This window comes from Clinocottus analis, unplaced genomic scaffold, assembly GCF_023055335.1.
Source record: "Clinocottus analis isolate CAN_PGR_092001 unplaced genomic scaffold, fCliAna1.0.p SCAF_11, whole genome shotgun sequence".
Taxonomy (NCBI): Eukaryota; Metazoa; Chordata; class Actinopteri; order Perciformes; family Cottidae; genus Clinocottus; species Clinocottus analis.
This window is the reverse complement of record NW_027175832.1, coordinates 14,545,147-14,562,249: the sequence shown is the minus strand read 5'-3', so window position 1 is coordinate 14,562,249 and position 17,103 is coordinate 14,545,147. Positions and strand designations below refer to the sequence as shown.

Here is a 17,103-nt window from a genome sequence, read left to right as displayed (position 1 = left end):
GCGTATATACTACAGTATATCAGAACAAAGACTAACATGGCAAGACCGCTTTTCGTTCACAGTTGCACCATCAAAGTAATGACTTAATGAATAAATATTCAAAAAATGTTTAAATGATTTAATACGCAGTTTGATTACCATTAGGCCATATAGGAAACGTGTTGGATCATTTATATGTAATGCTTGTTTTCTATTATACATGTTTATTCATATAAGTGAAAACCTGATTATTCCATTAACAAAAATAACAGCGTGTATTGCTCAGGAAATTACCTTTCACTCCGTAAATATTTCCAACACTACAGTCCTGCTAATATTATACTGTAAAATGTACAATTTTAGTTTCCCACCTCTCTGGTTTCGCTTGCGATTTTAGTTTTAGCATGACAAATAGCACCATCCTTAGGTCACAATGGATACTGCTCTACTCGTGCAGTTTCAGCTTTGAATGCACAGATGTCCAGCTAGTAAATGAATCAATAACAAAAAAATTGTGATGACAACTTTATTTTCAATCATGTGAGAATAACATTTTAGTGTCAAGGAATTTTCAAAGTTGATTGTTACATTGAAAAGTCAGTATTTTAAGCTAAACTTCAGCATTTGCAATGAACACACAAAAAAAGATTTAACAATCGGAAACTAGATTTTGACTGCATTTCTAATAAAAAAAAAAAAAAAAATTCTAAAAAAAACAACCCTATATTAAAATGAGCTACGTCAAATATATTCATTCAGCATATGCTTTATAAGTATTCATTACTATCTGTATTAAGTTGAATATAGAAACACCAAAAACTGCACTCAAGCAAAACGCATTTAGAATCACATTCAGTATTTAAACAAACCTCCAAAAATGTAGCAGAAAAAACATTTAGAAAAGCAAACTGTTAGAAAATGATTTATATTGCAAAGAAACTGCTGCTAATAACCGGTCTAGTTTTATTATGTGTTTATGCTGTGTATTAAGAGCTATAGCTGGTAGTGTTGGAGGAGAAGCTATAGCTGACAGTGGAGGAATAATCCACACTGCCTCTACGAGATCCACTCCTGGAGCCGACAAGGGATCCAGCTCTGGACCCGGAGCGAGATCCCGGGTTGGAAACGTTGTACGGGCTGCTGATTCCCTTGGAGGACATCGAGGAGGCCTGCAGCATCTTCATACCATTGCTTTCTTCCACCATGCAGCTGTCCATGGCCTGCTTATATGAGATCTTCAGTTTGGTCTTGGGACAGGTCAAGTACTTCTGGTGGTTCCGTGTATCCTGAAGCTTCTGGGCCCCTTGACCATCCAGCCAACCTCTGCGGATAGCTTCTTCGATGGTGATGCGATTTCCACTGCCAGGCTCTATCAGGCCCCCAGTCAGGTACTGAAACTCCATAAATCTCTGACCAGCCTCATAGGGCAACCATGTCTCCTTCACTGCCTCTGCTACGGACATCTTTCTCTTCGTCTTCACATCCTCAAAACCAACATAGGCTTTCTGGGCAGGTTTCAGCTTCGTGCCCATGCTCTCGTCGATGATACTCTGATGGACAGCATCCTGCACCGACAGCCTCTCACCCGTGGCAGGGTTGATAATACCACCTGTGCATGTTTGGGCCTCCAGTAGCCTCTGTGCTGTAATAGTATCAACGATGCCTCTTCGGAGCCCTTCAGACAGAGTGATTTTCTCCAAGGTCTCCGTGTCAAATATAGCTGCCACAGGGCTGTGGTCATCAAACAGCTCAGGGGGGGAAACCGTAATCGAAATACTGTTGAAGCGTTTACGAACGGTAGGAGAAGAAGGTGCGATCTGAGTGGGACTGCTGCACGTGAACATGTCATCAGCGTTGCTGGCCGCAATGCTCATCTCTGTGCTGCTGGATTTGCTTGTAATTTGGTCAGCCAACTGGGTCAATGTTATTGTTCCGGCACGATACTGATCCAAAGACGTCTGGGTAATGACACCGCGCTTCAGGCAGTCCTGGATGTCATATTGGGTTCCTGATTTCCTGTCCACTATTACCAAACGCGTCGAGCCATCAGACCCCTTAATAGTTATTTCCTCCCACTCGCACTCCTGCTCCGATAACTCCAGGAACGTGTCATAGTCAATTAGCTCCCGGTGATAGGCCTCCCTCACTGACATCTCCAGCCCAGTGTCTGGGTCAACGATCACGACGCGTCGCTTGCGAAGGACATTGCTGCGACTCTCCTGTGACTTCTGGGGCTTGCTCTTGTCTTTAATCGGCAGGAGTATGAGGTCTGTCTTGCGGTCTTTCATGCACCTGTCCTTAAGTTGAAGATATGTCAGGTTATCTTTGGTGTTGGGGTCGAAGAATCCTTTTGTGTCATCTCCTTCATATGTTAGGATCTCATTCATCTCCTCATCAAAATATCCCCTTTTATAGGCAACATCCACATCAATACGGTGGCTCTCTTTGGGGTCAATGATCCCACCGCTGGCAATTTGGGCCTCCAGAAGACGGATTCCATGACCTTTCTCTATAAGATCCTTCTCAATAGCCTGGAAGAGGGAGATTTTCTTTCCTGTGGCTGGATCTTTGTATCCAGTTACGGCCTTCTCTGCAGACAACAACTTATTCTTAAACTCGTTTCCTATCAGGCCTCTCTTTGCGGCCTCGTCTACCGTCAAGAACAGATTGTTGACTGGATCAACAATGAAGCCAGACGCTGCTTGGGCCTCAAGAAGCTCCAGTGTGGTTCCTCTCATGAGCAGGCCTTCCTTCATTGCCTGATAGAAGGGCATTATTCGGTCATTGGCTTCATCATAGATCCCCGCAATGCAGGTAGAGCCATAAAGATAGGACTTTAGCTTGTCTTCAATATCTCTGGTGGTGAGCATTCCCTTGTTGATCTTCACCACATCAGATTCATTCAGCAGTTCAGATTTGAGGAGCTCTTCGACAGTGACTTCACCACGGAGACCCTTCACTGTCATGGGTTTTTCTGGACCACGGAGCAAAAGCAGGCCAGAAACAGGTTCCACTGTGCACTTTTTCCTGAGGTCATTATAGGATATCTTCTCTCCAGTTCCTGGCTCCAGGTAGCAGGCGGGTTTTTTGCCCAAAGCCCTGTAAAGATCTTCATCAATAAGATTGCGATCCAAGGCCTGGTCTCTTGGAAGGAACACACTCAGAACAGGGTCCAATATGCCTCCCACGGACTCTTGAGCCTGGAGCAAGCGGATGGCTGTGTCTTTGTTCACGTGTCCCTGTTTGCAAGCCTGACCTACAGATAGCACTTTGCCAGTGTATGGATCTTTGAAGCCTGTGCTCGCTGCCTCAGCTGTCACCAGGGTGTCTCTATCTTCAGTGTCTACGATCCCTCTTGAGCAGGCAGTATCCACAGGCATCTTTTCATTAAATGCCGGGTCAATAATGTAGCCTGTTGCAGCTTGAGCTTCTAGGAGCATGAGGGCGCTCTCTTGGCTGAGGAGATTCTTGTTTTTTGCTTGAGTGAACGGCATTTTCCCTTGAGAACCGGTTGTCATACCAGCAATGATGCCAGTGCCCTTTAGACTAAGCTGGATGTCGACAGCTACCTCCTCCACAGTCTTTTTTCCCTTTAGGAGCTGATCTAGTGTGGATTTACTGATTATGCCACAATCGCAAAGCTGGTGGGCTGTGACTTTGCGACGCACCCCGTCAAATGTCAGCTTGGATGGATCGATGGTTGGGACCTTTACATCTGTCTGTGTCTGCTGGGTCAGAGTGTTGGGTCTCTGCTGCAGCCTCAGTATCTCTCTCTCCAGGGCATCTCTCTTGAAAGCCAGGTCGGAAGCTTCCTTTTCAGAGATCAACAAACGGCTCTTGTATCTCTCCTCAACACTCTTCAGCTCCCTCATGAGCCTCTCGATCTCGTTTTTCAGGGAGAGCCTGTCTCGATCGGCCATGTCTCTGTCCGATTCAAACTTCTTGATGTGGCTGTCTCTCAGCTCGTACTGGCTCTTCATGTAGTTGAAATCCTTGAGGACGGCATTCTTTTCATCCTGCAGCCGCTGTTTGTTGCGGAGCTCGGTCTCGAGAGTCAGCTTGATGCGAGTGAGCTCCTCGTCTATGCGCAGATGATGAGACTTGTCCTGCTCCAGCAGCTTCAGCTTGGACAACAAACTCTCCCTCTCCAGCATCAAATTGCTGTATTGGCTTTGGGAATCATGCATCCTCATGGATGTCTGGGGAGAAACAAGAAAACACATTACTGTATTACGCATGTCAAGAAATAAGCAAAGAAAAAAGCAGATAATGCCAAGATCCATACTTCTAATGCATTAATTACACTCCTTTACAGCATTTTGTAAGGGCTTAACAACATATTGCATTTTTCATCAATATCTATTTTAAAATTTTGACTAATTAAATGTTTAGAACCAATTGATAATATAGATATTTGTACATTATATTCATTATATAAATATGCATAAATTAAATGCTTGTTTTTAACAAATTAGTTGAGTTCATGCCCACACAATGCAATGTTAAAGGTTTGAAAGATTAAGCATTTGTAAGTAAGTGCATTTCAAGCAAAACCTCTAAATTAAAAACATGACACTGATAAAACTGGGCCGCTTTAAAAACATGCTCAGTCTTAATAATTCTATAGCCGTTGCATGCAAAAGCAGAAAAGAGAATGGGTGGAATTATGTGGAGATGATCCTTTGGTGCGGTCAAAAATACCTCAATCGATTGCTTTTGGAATTTGTCTATTTCCAGCTTAAGCTTTTCTCTCTCCCTGGTCAGGTCACTGAGGAGTGCCTGGAGCTCCGTTGTCCTCTTGGTGCTACTCTGAAGCTGGACATGCAAGGCTGAGATCTGGGTGGCACTCTCTCCATCAATATCATCTCTGCTAAGCTTCAGCTCATCCCTCTCCTGTCTAACTGCCCTCAGCTCCTCCTCCAGCCTCAGTCTTTCTTTCGTCAGGTTCTGCGTCAGAGTTTTGAGCTTTTCGATCTCGGCGGTGTATTCGTTCAGCTGCCGGCTCTTCTCCTCAATGGTCTTGTACAGGCTCTCATTGCGCTGGTTGAGCTCACGAATTCGAGCCTGTTCCTGCTGGAGCTTTTGTTTGAGTGCCTTCAACTCAGCGGAGACAGCTGCTAGCTCCTGCTTGGTGACTTTATGTTCCATCAGACTCTTGTCCAGAGCCTCCTGGAGGCCGCTGATGTCCTGCTCATACTTCCTTCCATGGTTGGTCGCCTCCAGTTGCATAGATTTCAGTGAGCTAATTGTGGTGGTGTGCTCTCTGCAAGTATGTGTCATCCTCTCCAACTCTGCCTCCACTCTCTTCCGTCGCGTGAACTCTTCCTGGGTTGCCTTTTTTTGCCGCTCCAGCTCAGCCTCCGTTCCGTCCAGGGAGCCCTGAAGTTCCCGGATGCGGCTCTGCAGCCTGACAGAACTCTGCTCAACCTTGGTTTTCTCGCTGGTCTGCTTCTCAAGCTCCACTCGGGTGGTGCGGATCTCATGCTCAGACACTTTGAGCTTGTTAATGGACTCCAGAAATGAGGCGTTCTTTGTCTTTAGGTCTACCTCAACCTGTTTCAGGCGGTTTATTTCCAGTTCCAGAGATCTCCTCTTCTTCCCCTCCTCCTCCAGATTAAATGTTAGCATGCTGATCTGCCTGGACTTTTCCTGAGTGTTTTTGATGGCCTCCTTTAGTTTGAGCTCAGCGTCTCCTCCTTGCTGCATGAGTGTTCTCAGCTGAACCTCCAACTCACTGCGCACTCTTGTTTCTTGTATCACCAGGGCCCTCTGCTGGCTGGCCTCCTGCTCTGTTCTGCTTTTCTGCTCCTCTGTGTGAGCGATGGACTGCCTCAGTCTCCTCAGCTCCTCCTCGAGATCTCTCTTCTCAGAGGTGAGTCTATCAATTTGCAGTCTCATCTCTGCCGTGTTTTCTTCTTTCTGTTGCGAGGCTTTCAGGATCTTGGTCTTGGTGACGTGGATCTCCGTCTCGTATGTCTGCTTAAGTGTATTAACTTCCTGGGAGCACTGTGTTCTTACCTTTGAGATATCTGATTCAGCGTTTCTTCGACGTGCCTCTTCCTCATCTAGTAGTATCTTCATCCTCTCCAGTTCACGTTCCTTGTCCTTCACAGACTTTTCCAAGTCAATCTTGGTCCAGTTGAGTTCTTCCAGTTCTTTCTGTCTGCTGCGAACAGCCGTCTCATACTCTTCTTGCTGGTTGGTGTAGCGCTCCTCTGCCAGCCTTTTCTTCCTCTTTTCTTCATCCAGCTGGTACTTAATTCGGGTCAGCTGTTCATTGAGATCTTGAAGCTGGCCGTGTGTGCTGTCCAGGCTGTCCTTGGAAGCGGAGACTTGTGCTGCCGTGGTTCTCTTTATTTCCTCCATTGTAATGAGCTGGTGCTGTGATGTAGTGAGCTCCAGCTTGTAGCGGGCCAAAGCATCCTCCAGAGACTTGTTTTTCTGGTTGCGATCCTGGACGTCGTCCTTTAGACGCCTCAGTTCCTCCTCCAACATCTCGATCTTGGTGTTCCTGATCTGAAGAGATCATTGACAAAAGCAGAAAGTTAGTCACCTACTTTCATATTATTGAACACACCTATATGTTTTTTAAAAAAAAATCATACTACTCATGAGAATAGACAAATACCTTCAGCTCTTCCATGTTCTTCAGCAGCTCCCCGAGGAACCTGTAGTAGTCACTAGAGCGGGTGAGTAGCTCTATGTAGTGAGACTGGAGGTCAGCCGCCTGAAAGGTAGATTTAATGGATGTATATCGATGTCAAATGTTCTTGTGTGAATCACATGCCAGTGAGAACTATCAACGATGCATTGAAGGGATTGGCCTTTACATTGTAATACAAATCATTTATATTTATGATAAGATATTAAAATGCTTAATTAGTCCTACAGCACAGACAAATAAAATGATTGACATATAATAGTTATGTGAATGTAATAAATAACGTGGACCAATAATTATCCACTCCTCATACCTCTTGTCTGACCAGGGAAGCGGGCGACTGCAGCATCGTTCTCTTGATCGGAATATTAAGCAGAGTTTCCAGGCCTGCACTGTAGGACGCCAGCTGCAGCTCATAGTCCTGAAAAGCCACAACACAACATGGACTTTGTTATTTTGCACCACACACGCCTAGGCTCTTCAAAATGTTTCAAAAAGACGGAAAAGGGTGGACATGAATCAACAAACCTACCTTTATGGAAGCAGCGCAGGTGTCGGCGTTTTTCTGCACAACCTCTACTTTTTCCTGCTTGCCTTTAATTTCAGTGTGAAGCGCCTGTGCAGTGAGCAAAAAGAGGGCATTAAATTCACTGCTTCAGTCAGGAACAGGACACTCTTTGCTTCCTCTGAGCCATCCATTGTTTGATGATACAAAGGAAAACAAAGGACGTGTTTGCACACTTTTTCAGTTATGCTGCTGTGTGGAGTATAACATCCTCACATCTACACCGATGCTCACAGTGTCTTAATTTGAATGCACATTTCCAATTCAAAATCAAATCAGATCAATTCAAACGTTGCTATTGATTCCAATCCGTTGACTAAAAACAAGGAGAGACGTGCCTTCTGCTGGTTGAGGTGGTCCATTAGAGTCTGGACGTCGTTGAGTTTGACTGTCTGGAGCGAGTCCTGGCGCTTCCTGGTATTGTCTATCCACTGTTGCAGGAGAGTGCTGCTCTGCTGATAATGACCCAGCTGTTTCTCTTGCTTCTCCAAGTCCCACACTCTGAGGAGGAAAGAGTGTGAGGAAGAGGAAGGGGTGAACGGATATTTTTAAAATGTTGTTGCCAGCGATGTCGAGCCGAGGATGCGGAGAACTATTCACAGGCGTTGCGAGGAATGTGTGCACACGATCAGATTATCCCACCTGCTGTCAATCTGGGTTTGGATGCGGCGCCAGCGGTCAGACATCTGGCCCACCAGGTCTGAGTACTTGGACAAGTCCACGTCACACTTGTGGAAGGACTCTGAGATTTGACCATTCCAGTGCACCGCTTTAGCCAGGTTAGACTCCAAAGCTGTCAGCAGGTCTTTTTTTTGCTCCAGATCACTCTTCATTTGCTGTAATGGACAATCACAAAATAGGGTAAAATTCATAATTTCAACTAAAACCATACATCCTATTTAAGTCTTAGTTACGTCTTGAGATGGGCGCTATGACAATATGGACATATGAATGGCAACGTTTTTTTCAGTAGTGAAAGAAGTATTAAGATCCTTTACTTAGGTAAAAGAAAATAGCGATACTTCAATGTCAAAATACTCCAATAGAAGTTTAAATCCTGCCTCGTAAATGCTACTTTATTAGCAGTGTGCAGGATTTGGCGTCATCTACTGGTGAGGTTGCAGATTGTAACCGACTGAAGCATCTTCCTTGTGGAAGGCGTGCAGAAGGACTTTGGTGCAACATGCTGACTTTGTAAATAAGACCCGCTACTTATGTCGATAAAAACAGTGATTATACACTAAAGAAAACATACTTATTCATATATTATTACACTGTTGCCAATAGATTCCCCTGAATGCTCCACACTGTTCCTTTAAGTAAAAGGATTATCAGCAAAATGTTGAAGAGGAATCAAAAGTCCTCACAATGCAGAAAGATGGCCTTTGTGAGTGTTATGCAATAACACATTGGATTATTATTATTTATGTTATTTTGACCTGAATTGTAGTGGAGTACAAGTATAAAATAACATTAAAATGAAATACTCAAGTAGCACATTCTCAGATTCAGTAAGTTCTGCTAATTCATGTAATTTCTCCTGAAGTCCTGGAAACTGGAAATCAAGAGACTGCAGTTCAAACTCAATAGAAAAAGTGTGTCGAACCTTCAGCGTGCTCCGATAGTTTTCCACGTCCCGCAGTTCCAGAGAGGTGGTCTCCTTCTCTGTCAGCCGGGCTTCGTGGACTTTAATGATATCTTCTGCCTGGAGAAGGCTCTGGAGCATGGCCTGAAGAGCTGACAGCCTGTGAAGGACACAAAGCCATTACATGAAATGCACGCATTTGTCTTTTCTAAATAATGGTGGGATGGAATTCAAAAGGTGACGCGATCGGACCACAATAATGTACCTTTGAAGGTAGGCCGGGTAGAGACCCTGGAGGCCTCCGAGTTTCCGGTTGATGATTTCCAGCTCAGAGCGGAGGAACTTGGCTTGCTCGGAGTCGGCAGGAATCCCCTCCAGCTGCTTCATGATCCTTTCTCTTAGCCGCAGGTACTCGTCGTGAATGGAGTCCAGGTCTTGGTGCACAATCTGGATACCGATATGGAATGACACGTTACTTTTAGCATTATCACTTGTTTCTCACTTGCTCCTTGAAAGAAAAAGAAACCGCTCGGTTTGTTTCTGGAACCAACTCGGAATCCTTGTGCTGAGCTGTGCCGAACAGAGATGGTTTCATTTCGAGAGAACAATAAATACCTCCAGATTCTGGATGTGCACGGAGCACTCGTGCACACTGTTGTCCCCCAGTGGAATGTGGAGATGGCTGGTGAGACCGGACTCCGCCAACTCCAGTTTGCGCCGAAGCTCTTGCAGGTTACTGAGCAGGGAGAGGCTGAGGGTGGAGCTGGGGGCCGGGGGAGGCGCGGCAGCAGTCTTGGTGATATTGACCTTGGAGATCTTGGGAGACGCGGGCTTGGGAGGGGTCGGCTTCGGGGGTTCAGGCTTCACCGCTTCATCCTCTTTTGATGGTTGGTGGAAAACATTAGAAGAACATTAATGTATTGTGAGAGATTAAAAACACACACACACATACACAAAACAGCTGTTTTGCAAATGCTGACAATTTGGGGGTTAGTTGAAAAGGTTGGACACTCACTGTGTCCAGGCAGCTGGATGATCAGGGTATCGTAGTGGTTCTGGGCGGAATCAAAGTGGCCCTGGATCGTTTTCTTCTCCTCTTCCCCGAACATTTCAGAACCTTGGCTGGTGCGCAGGAACTCTTGGTAGTGAGTCTCCAGTCTTTTGATGATACTGCGGTACTCCTCGGGGCGCATCTTCGACAGCTGAGAGACGACGAAGAGGAGTCAGGTCAAGCGAGAGTCGGCAAACCGCCGCACACAGTGTGCGGCCCAATTCAGCTTTGCTCGGCTTTGGAAGTGGCGAGTGATTCTAACAGCATCTGTAGCATCTTACCATGCTGACGGTGAGGGAGCTGATGTAGTTCATGTCTTTCAGGCAGTACTGCCACGAGATGAGGCTCTTGATGTTGATGTAGAGCTGATTCCAGATGCTCATGATGGCTTCATAATACTGCTCGATCCTAGGGGCAGCACAAAGCCATTAATATGCAGACACGACACAGTGATTGTTGTTTGATATTAATGAAAACATTTCTGACGTTTTCATTTTAACACAACGATTAAGTGCTCCTTTTTGCCCTTAGCTTACTCTCTGACCTCAAAAGGTCTTTGGAACAGTTACGCAGTAAAGGCTGGAATCTATTGCGTAATGTCCACCAAATTAATACCACTTTCCCAAAAAAGGAAGGCTGTTTTTCTATCTCGCTCCGGGGAAATGTGACGTATCCAATATATTCATTACATGGTAAATCCCCTTCAGCGGACACATTTCAAACCGCCCTGACCAAAAGGATTTCTGCAGACCTACGCTGGTTCACATCAACTGAGTGGTTCTTACTTGTTGGCCAGGTCGATGCTGAGTGGGTTTGGTGGAGGGATCGTCAGACACACGGAGGGAACCAACATGTCCAGACCTCCGGGTCCCGTCACCAGCCACTTGCTGCGCTGCGAGTTATCCTTCAGGATGCCTTTGTTCCCTTTTAAAATCCCTATCTGGAGCACAGACCAAGAAAAAAGGTCGAGTTACACCTGGAAAATTCCACTTCATGCAAATGTGTGTGTGTGTGTGTGTGTGTGTGTGTGTGTGTGTGTCTGTGAGCGTGAGTGAGAGTGTACACCCCACCTGGTCTTGTTTAAAGTCGCATATGGCCTGGACCATGACAGGGCTGTTGCTCTTCTCCTCAGGGTTGCGAGGTTTCAGCCTGACGATGGTCTTCGACTTGTTGATCAGACTTTGGACCTGCCTCTTATTCTCCATCACGCGCTCCTTCTCTCTCTGTGAACGTGCAGATATCAGATCTGTGTTTTTAACTATACAAAATGAATGCAGGCATTGAGGAACGTTCCACTTAAATTCTTGAATTAAGCATAAAAAATGAACTGGCCGATCCAGTTCACCAATTACATGACGTAAACCCATGCTCCTTGGCAGAGCTAATAGTTTGAGCGGGGGCATAATGATACCTCCAGGTTCTTCAGGAGCTCAGTGAGGTTATCCAGAGGGGTCTTCTTGTCACACGAGAACTTGTTTCGGATGGACTCGTGCTCTTTCTTCAGCTTGGCGTGGGTCTCGTTCGCCTCCTTGAAGAACTGAAAGTGGGCAGCAAAAAAAGGCTGTGATCAGCACTCGCCTGAAAACAATACACAGGGCACTCACTGCTTTCCACCGCACGGCTGAGCGCGTACTTGGCTGTAGGCCGCGTTGTCCTTCAGGTGGGTGTCGATGCACTTGGTGATCTGGAGGAGCCAGCTCCACTGGGTCTGTAAGGTGTCCATGTAGGCCTGGGCGAGCACACAGAGTCATCAGCGCACAAATAACAAATGAATAGCTGTCGTTTTTAGCAAGCAAGCAAAAAAAACAAACAACATAAAACAACTTACTTCAATCTTATCAGCGGCGGGATGGTTGTTGTTCAAGAGTATGCCTGATTTCACCTTCAGCTTGTTCAGGTCCTTCTCTTTCTCCTCCAGGTCCCTCATCATGCCCTGTCAGGAGAACAGGACGCAAGGGACCCAAAAAGCTCAACTTTTTTTGTTTCTTTTGAGCGCCATACGACTTTGATTTGATCGGCACAGGAAATAAAACAAATCAGGTATCAAAGGTACGGTCACGTGAACCAAGAAAAGAAAAAGAGGAGGTGCTTACCGAGTAGCTCTCCTGCTTCCTGGGGATGTAGTGGTCGATGTTCTTGTCTCCCCAGTCAAACATGAGCTCCTCCTCCTCTCTTTCGTTCACCCACATGATGGCCCGGGAGATCTCATTGATGATGCCCTGGAGCTCACGCAGCTGTTGCACGCGGCTGCTGGACATTTTCTGAGACGCACACAGGGTAATTATGTATGAATGTGACACAAAGTGGGAATAGAGTTGCTGATATTGAAGGAGGGTTCGGTTCTACCTGCAGGCTTTCCCATTCTTGTTCCAGGATGGACAGGTTGTACTTGTCGCCCCTCGCGTTCTTAAAAAAAAGGTGATTTTGTTTTTTTTAATAAGATTTCGACGCTGTTGTGAATAAATGCCCATCCTCCGTTACAAACAAGATGTATAAAGAAACTGGTCCAAAGTTGAAAGAAATAAAAGCCCCAAGAAGAGCTTCAAAACAGGATGAGCACTCACCAGTTCATCTCTGGCACGGTCGACTTCCTGGCTCCTCTGGACAGAGCTGTGGTTTTTGTTGTGGCTCTGGATTTGCTTTTCGATTGATTCGGAGTCATCTCCCCATGGAGCCGTCTCAATCATGCGCTACGAGATTCAAAATCCAGTGTGTTACCTTGTTTGAATGTAATAACCCTCTTAACACAATGACAATATCAAAATCAATGGCTAAATTACTGCGTAGTGTTTCATGAAATGTACAGATTCAAAATAATAAGGCTGGCATTATCGCTTGTTGTTTCATTGTCAACAGACGACGCACGTCTCTTGATGGGTTCTAACCTCGAGCCTGTCTGTAGCGCTCTACTTTGAAATAGGTCACAAATGTATTGTTTCCTCTTTTTTACGAGCTCAGTCGCTTCCTTAAACACCTGGGCGCTGTTTTCTGAAGCAAATGCAAACAGGAGTACATGGTTGCAGTAGGACGGGGTATGTGGATTTGGACAACAGTGAAGCTGCGGGGCACAGAGGACTAAACTTGATTTAAAAAAAATAAACTAAACTAAAAGGAATACACAGAGAGGCCTCCCTGTTCTCTGAGGCAACTTCATTCTAAATCTCAAGGGACACCCTCTTTGTCCTCTAGGTGTCAGCATATAACCATTAAGTCCCGTTGTTAAGCAGGAAACTATCTCAACTATTCCCCCCTCTTGTTAGCAGCCCTGAGCTTTGATAAGAGCTCTGCCAGTAAACCTCAGCCAGTCACTGCGCTCCACTTGCATTTTTTCTCTCCCTCTCTCAAGTCTTTTGTTCGCTCGCCGCTCCCTTTTCCTCCACGACTACTCGGCTGAAGCGACGGCTGTTTAGAGACTGCCTTTCGCACAGCGTATAGAAAGGTCAACAAAGTCTTGTGTTGGACTGAATGTACAACATTTATTTATCTGATGACAGAGGGGGGAGGCGCAGGAGGGGGGGGGGGGTGGTGATGAAACACAGACGGGCGAGGTTGGAGTGATGACAGAATGACAGGGTGTGTTTGGGGTTGGGAGAGGTGGGGAGGGAGAGAGCAGAAGGGCGTTTTCCCATGAGCGTGTCACAATTCTGCAGAAATGTGCTGTACCCATAACAACGAATACACATTTCACACTCATTCCCTTCTACTTTTCCTTTTCCGCTGCCCCCAGCTTCTCCGTCTGCCCTCCCTCGAGCTCTCCGCTTGCCTGCCTTTCTCCCCGTCTCGTTCTCAAATGGCAGAGCTCTTTCCTCTTCTTTGTTTCCATCCCTCTTCAACCTCCCACCACCACCAAAACCCACCTCCCCTGGCCTCTTTCACTTACGGATCAGGTTTGGGCAGAGTGACCAGATGGTTTCAGTTACAGGAGGTCAGAATGAGAGCTATCGTAAGTGCATCCCTCCCCTACCCCTCGCTTCACGTCGGAAAAAGAAAAGAAAAAAAGGAGAGCAAGCTAACCCGCCCAGGCACACAGGCATGCACAAACACGCAGGTGCAACTCTTCATACTGCTCAAACAGGTTGGAAAACTACCGGGCCGAGTTCAAATGTAGGGAAAGAGATAACATGTGATCAAAGTTCTGGATTTCACACTCGTGAAGAGTTTTGTCGGTACCGGTGAAGCAAATGACTCACACTTTTGATTGTTTTAATATACCGAGATATTATTGTTTGAATATTGATTTGAACCACGTAACCAATATATATATATTTTTTATTATGTTCCTAAAATGTCTCTGTGGCGCATGAAGAGCTCACCTTCTGTTGAGCGATCCAGGCCACGCCATCATTATAGATCCTCCCCCCTTCGAGGGAACCCACGCTGCCTCGGTTCCGTTTGATGATCATGGTGCCGCCGAACTGCTGCTGGATCGCAGCGTGCATGTGCTGGAACTGGTCGACACTGGAGTCGCACAAAAGGAGGAAAAACACTTTTGTGAATCTTCCGGGCGAGTCCACTCGACGAGCAAAGAAACTCCTCGAAGAGACTCTTTGTCTTGACGTGGGTCGGTTCAGCTGCAACAATTGAACTCAGACACCACTCTGTGAACTGCTCTGGCGTACACACACGGCCATGAATGGACACACGCAACATGCAAATACTGCGACGGCGGCAAACAAACACACAGTGCATCTCGCCTCACCTTCGGAAGACGTCATTGGGTATGCGCATTTTCTGCAGATCTTTGCCACAGACCATCAAATGTTCGATGCTTTCTGCAGCCATGTTCAACAGCTTATCTGCACCCTCCGCCGGACCGCCCTATAAAACAAGAAAAACACACGGTACAGACACCGACCGCTTGAATCACACCTGATCGTCACGTAAAAACTTTAGGTCAACAATATTCTAATATTGCATTGGGGGACAAACGCTTCATATAAATGAGCTCATTATAGTGTGTATGTGTGTGTGTGTGTGTGTGTGTGTGTGTGGGCTGCACTTACATTCTGGAGAATCATCTTGGCTTTCTGCAGGTAATCCTGGCACTGGCCTGTCAGGAACAATGCTCTCTGGGATATTGCCTGTGGACTACACATGAATGGACATTTTTTTTAAATAATATGTTTTCAGAGCTTGTAATACAGCTTGAATGAATATTAATGTGTAAAGCTTTATCAAAAAATGGTCGACTGTGTGTGTGTGTGTGTGTGTGTGTGTATGTAGGTGTGTGTGTGTGTGTGTGTGTGTGTGTGTGTGTGTGTGTGTGTGTTCGGCTAATCATTGTTGCAAACACAGATACTGTTAATATCGTCACTAGATTGGTGTAAATGGTTATAAATGATCATTGTACGACAATTTAGATTAAAAAACACAAGATACATTTTTTGTAGAATTTGAACAGTATGCTACATATAAACATATAAGAAAATAAATTAAAACCTAAGGCGCAACAACTAAGCAACAGGACACAATTCACAAAATCTATAAATTGAAGATGATAAAATCACACAATTAGCGACAAACATTATACAAAAGCAAAATATATTCTTTGGAAGCAGATTTGTCCCAAGCTGTTGGGATCATTGGGGAGGAATAAACACCAGCTATTAAAGTTGCTTTGATACTTTTACTTCTTTTATGAAAACTACTGCCATGGGGTTCACCATTCAACAAATAAAAAGTAAAAAAACAACAAAGCACATTAAATATTGGCCCCAACATTCATAATTCTACAAAACTCACTTGTGTTTTAAACCAACAAATAACTTATTCATTATTTTTAGTCCGTCCATAAATTGCAGGACATGGGAGCAGGTCACCAACGGGTCATCAAACAAAAACAAACCAACTTTTGAATTTTCTCTTTCTGAGGAGTTTGCAAATACCGCATACACACATCAGGATTTGTATTGATTTGTTTTACCTTTAACCTCTGCTCACCACAAGTTGAGCATCAACATTTTTTATATATTTTAAAAAAAATAAACGAATTACATTCATAGGCTTTGCCGCGGACATCCGTGAGATCACGGTGCTGGTGGGAGGACTTTCAAAGGGTGCGAGCACGCATCCCCTCCTTTGTACCTCGGAACCTTGGGCAACAGATCAAATGTGATCCAACTAAAAAGATCACTAAAGAAAGCCCAAATTATAAAAAAAGTACGGTTTTTTTGTTTGTTTTTTTGCGAAGAGGTCGCGACTTATGACGCGTTTGTTTGCACTCGGGAAAGAACAGTTTCACCGGAAGAAAACCAGGATACGTGTTGTTCTTGTCGGTGTAATTATATCTTCACCGTACATGAACCTCTCTGTGGCCAGTGGTCTTTTTGGCATTCCTAAATAGCTGTCACGTCGTCGTGCGCTTACAAGAACAACATATCGATGTCTTTTAGTTGTTGTTGTTTTTTTCCATGAACACTCAACGCACCTCATTTCGAAGCAACAGGTGACTTCTTACCTCAATCCGCCGCCCCCGGTGCTCATTTTCTGCGGTGGCCCCCCGCCGCCGCCGTGCATGGAGGTCCTCGAGTAGGTGGTGTACACGGCTTCGCCACCTTGGTAATCTCCGTGGAAGCCGTTTCCACCCATGAACACGTCGCCGCTCCTGAAACTCGCGCTCGCCAAATCCGGTCGCGAGTTGCTCCTCTGGCCCATGCTGGCCAGCCGTGAACTGGAGCCGTACATACTCATCTCTGCCGGGTAGTTGTCGTCGTTATTTAGTTGTTGTTGGGTGTTTTTTTTCCCTCCTTCAAAGTCTTGGAAGTTCGTTCCGCTGCGCTGTCCAAACCGCGCACCTCTCCTCTCCCCTCCCCACTCTGCCTGGCTGTTGCGCAGATAATGCTCTGCTGTGAATAGACGGAAGCTGGCTGCTTTTGGAGAGAAACCACACCTTGCTGTGTTTACGAAACACTCTTGCAGCGGCCCAAGTGGGGGAGCTCACAGGGGGGGGGAGTTATGCCGCAATCGCAACTTTTTAATAACTCTAGTTGAACTATTACGCATTACAACATATGTTTAAGTGTCAAGTAGACGGGGGGGAAATGACTTAAAGGGACAGTTCACAGCAAAAATGTATTTTTTTCTTTTTTACCTGTAAATCTAGTTTGTTTTTGGTGTGAGTTTCCTAATATAATGGGATTCATCTTTATCTTTCGAGGATAAATAACACAAAAAGCACCAGACGGGAGAGAAGAGTCGAAAGGGATTGTTCCTTTATTGTGTGTTGGTCTTTCTTGTCTTGCTTATTAATGAAGAGGCTTATA

The 17,103-nt window shown here is 45.4% G+C and overlaps 1 protein-coding gene across 2 annotated transcripts; it reads right to left on the bottom strand.

The window, feature by feature from the left end:
- Positions 1-527: 527 nt before the first annotated feature.
- Positions 528-16,707, bottom strand: dspa (desmoplakin a). Of its 2 annotated transcripts, none has more exons than XM_068602281.1 (24): positions 16,299-16,707; positions 14,845-14,929; positions 14,541-14,659; positions 14,155-14,299; positions 12,406-12,531; positions 12,188-12,247; positions 11,935-12,102; positions 11,670-11,774; positions 11,475-11,570; positions 11,253-11,378; positions 10,912-11,064; positions 10,627-10,781; positions 10,123-10,249; positions 9,806-9,992; positions 9,406-9,668; positions 9,056-9,237; positions 8,812-8,950; positions 7,848-8,041; positions 7,544-7,706; positions 7,173-7,256; positions 6,954-7,061; positions 6,608-6,706; positions 4,681-6,495; positions 528-4,178 (listed from the first exon to the last, which is right to left on the bottom strand). In XM_068602281.1, exons 1-24 carry the CDS (start codon positions 16,529-16,531, stop codon positions 966-968), a joined length of 8,145 nt encoding a protein of 2,714 aa, XP_068458382.1. In that variant the 5' UTR covers positions 16,532-16,707; the 3' UTR covers positions 528-965. The 2 variants fall into 2 exon arrangements, with proteins under 2 accessions (XP_068458382.1, XP_068458386.1); XM_068602285.1 differs by having other exon boundaries at positions 5,998-6,495; positions 16,299-16,699.
- Between the last annotated feature and the right edge of the window lie 396 nt (positions 16,708-17,103).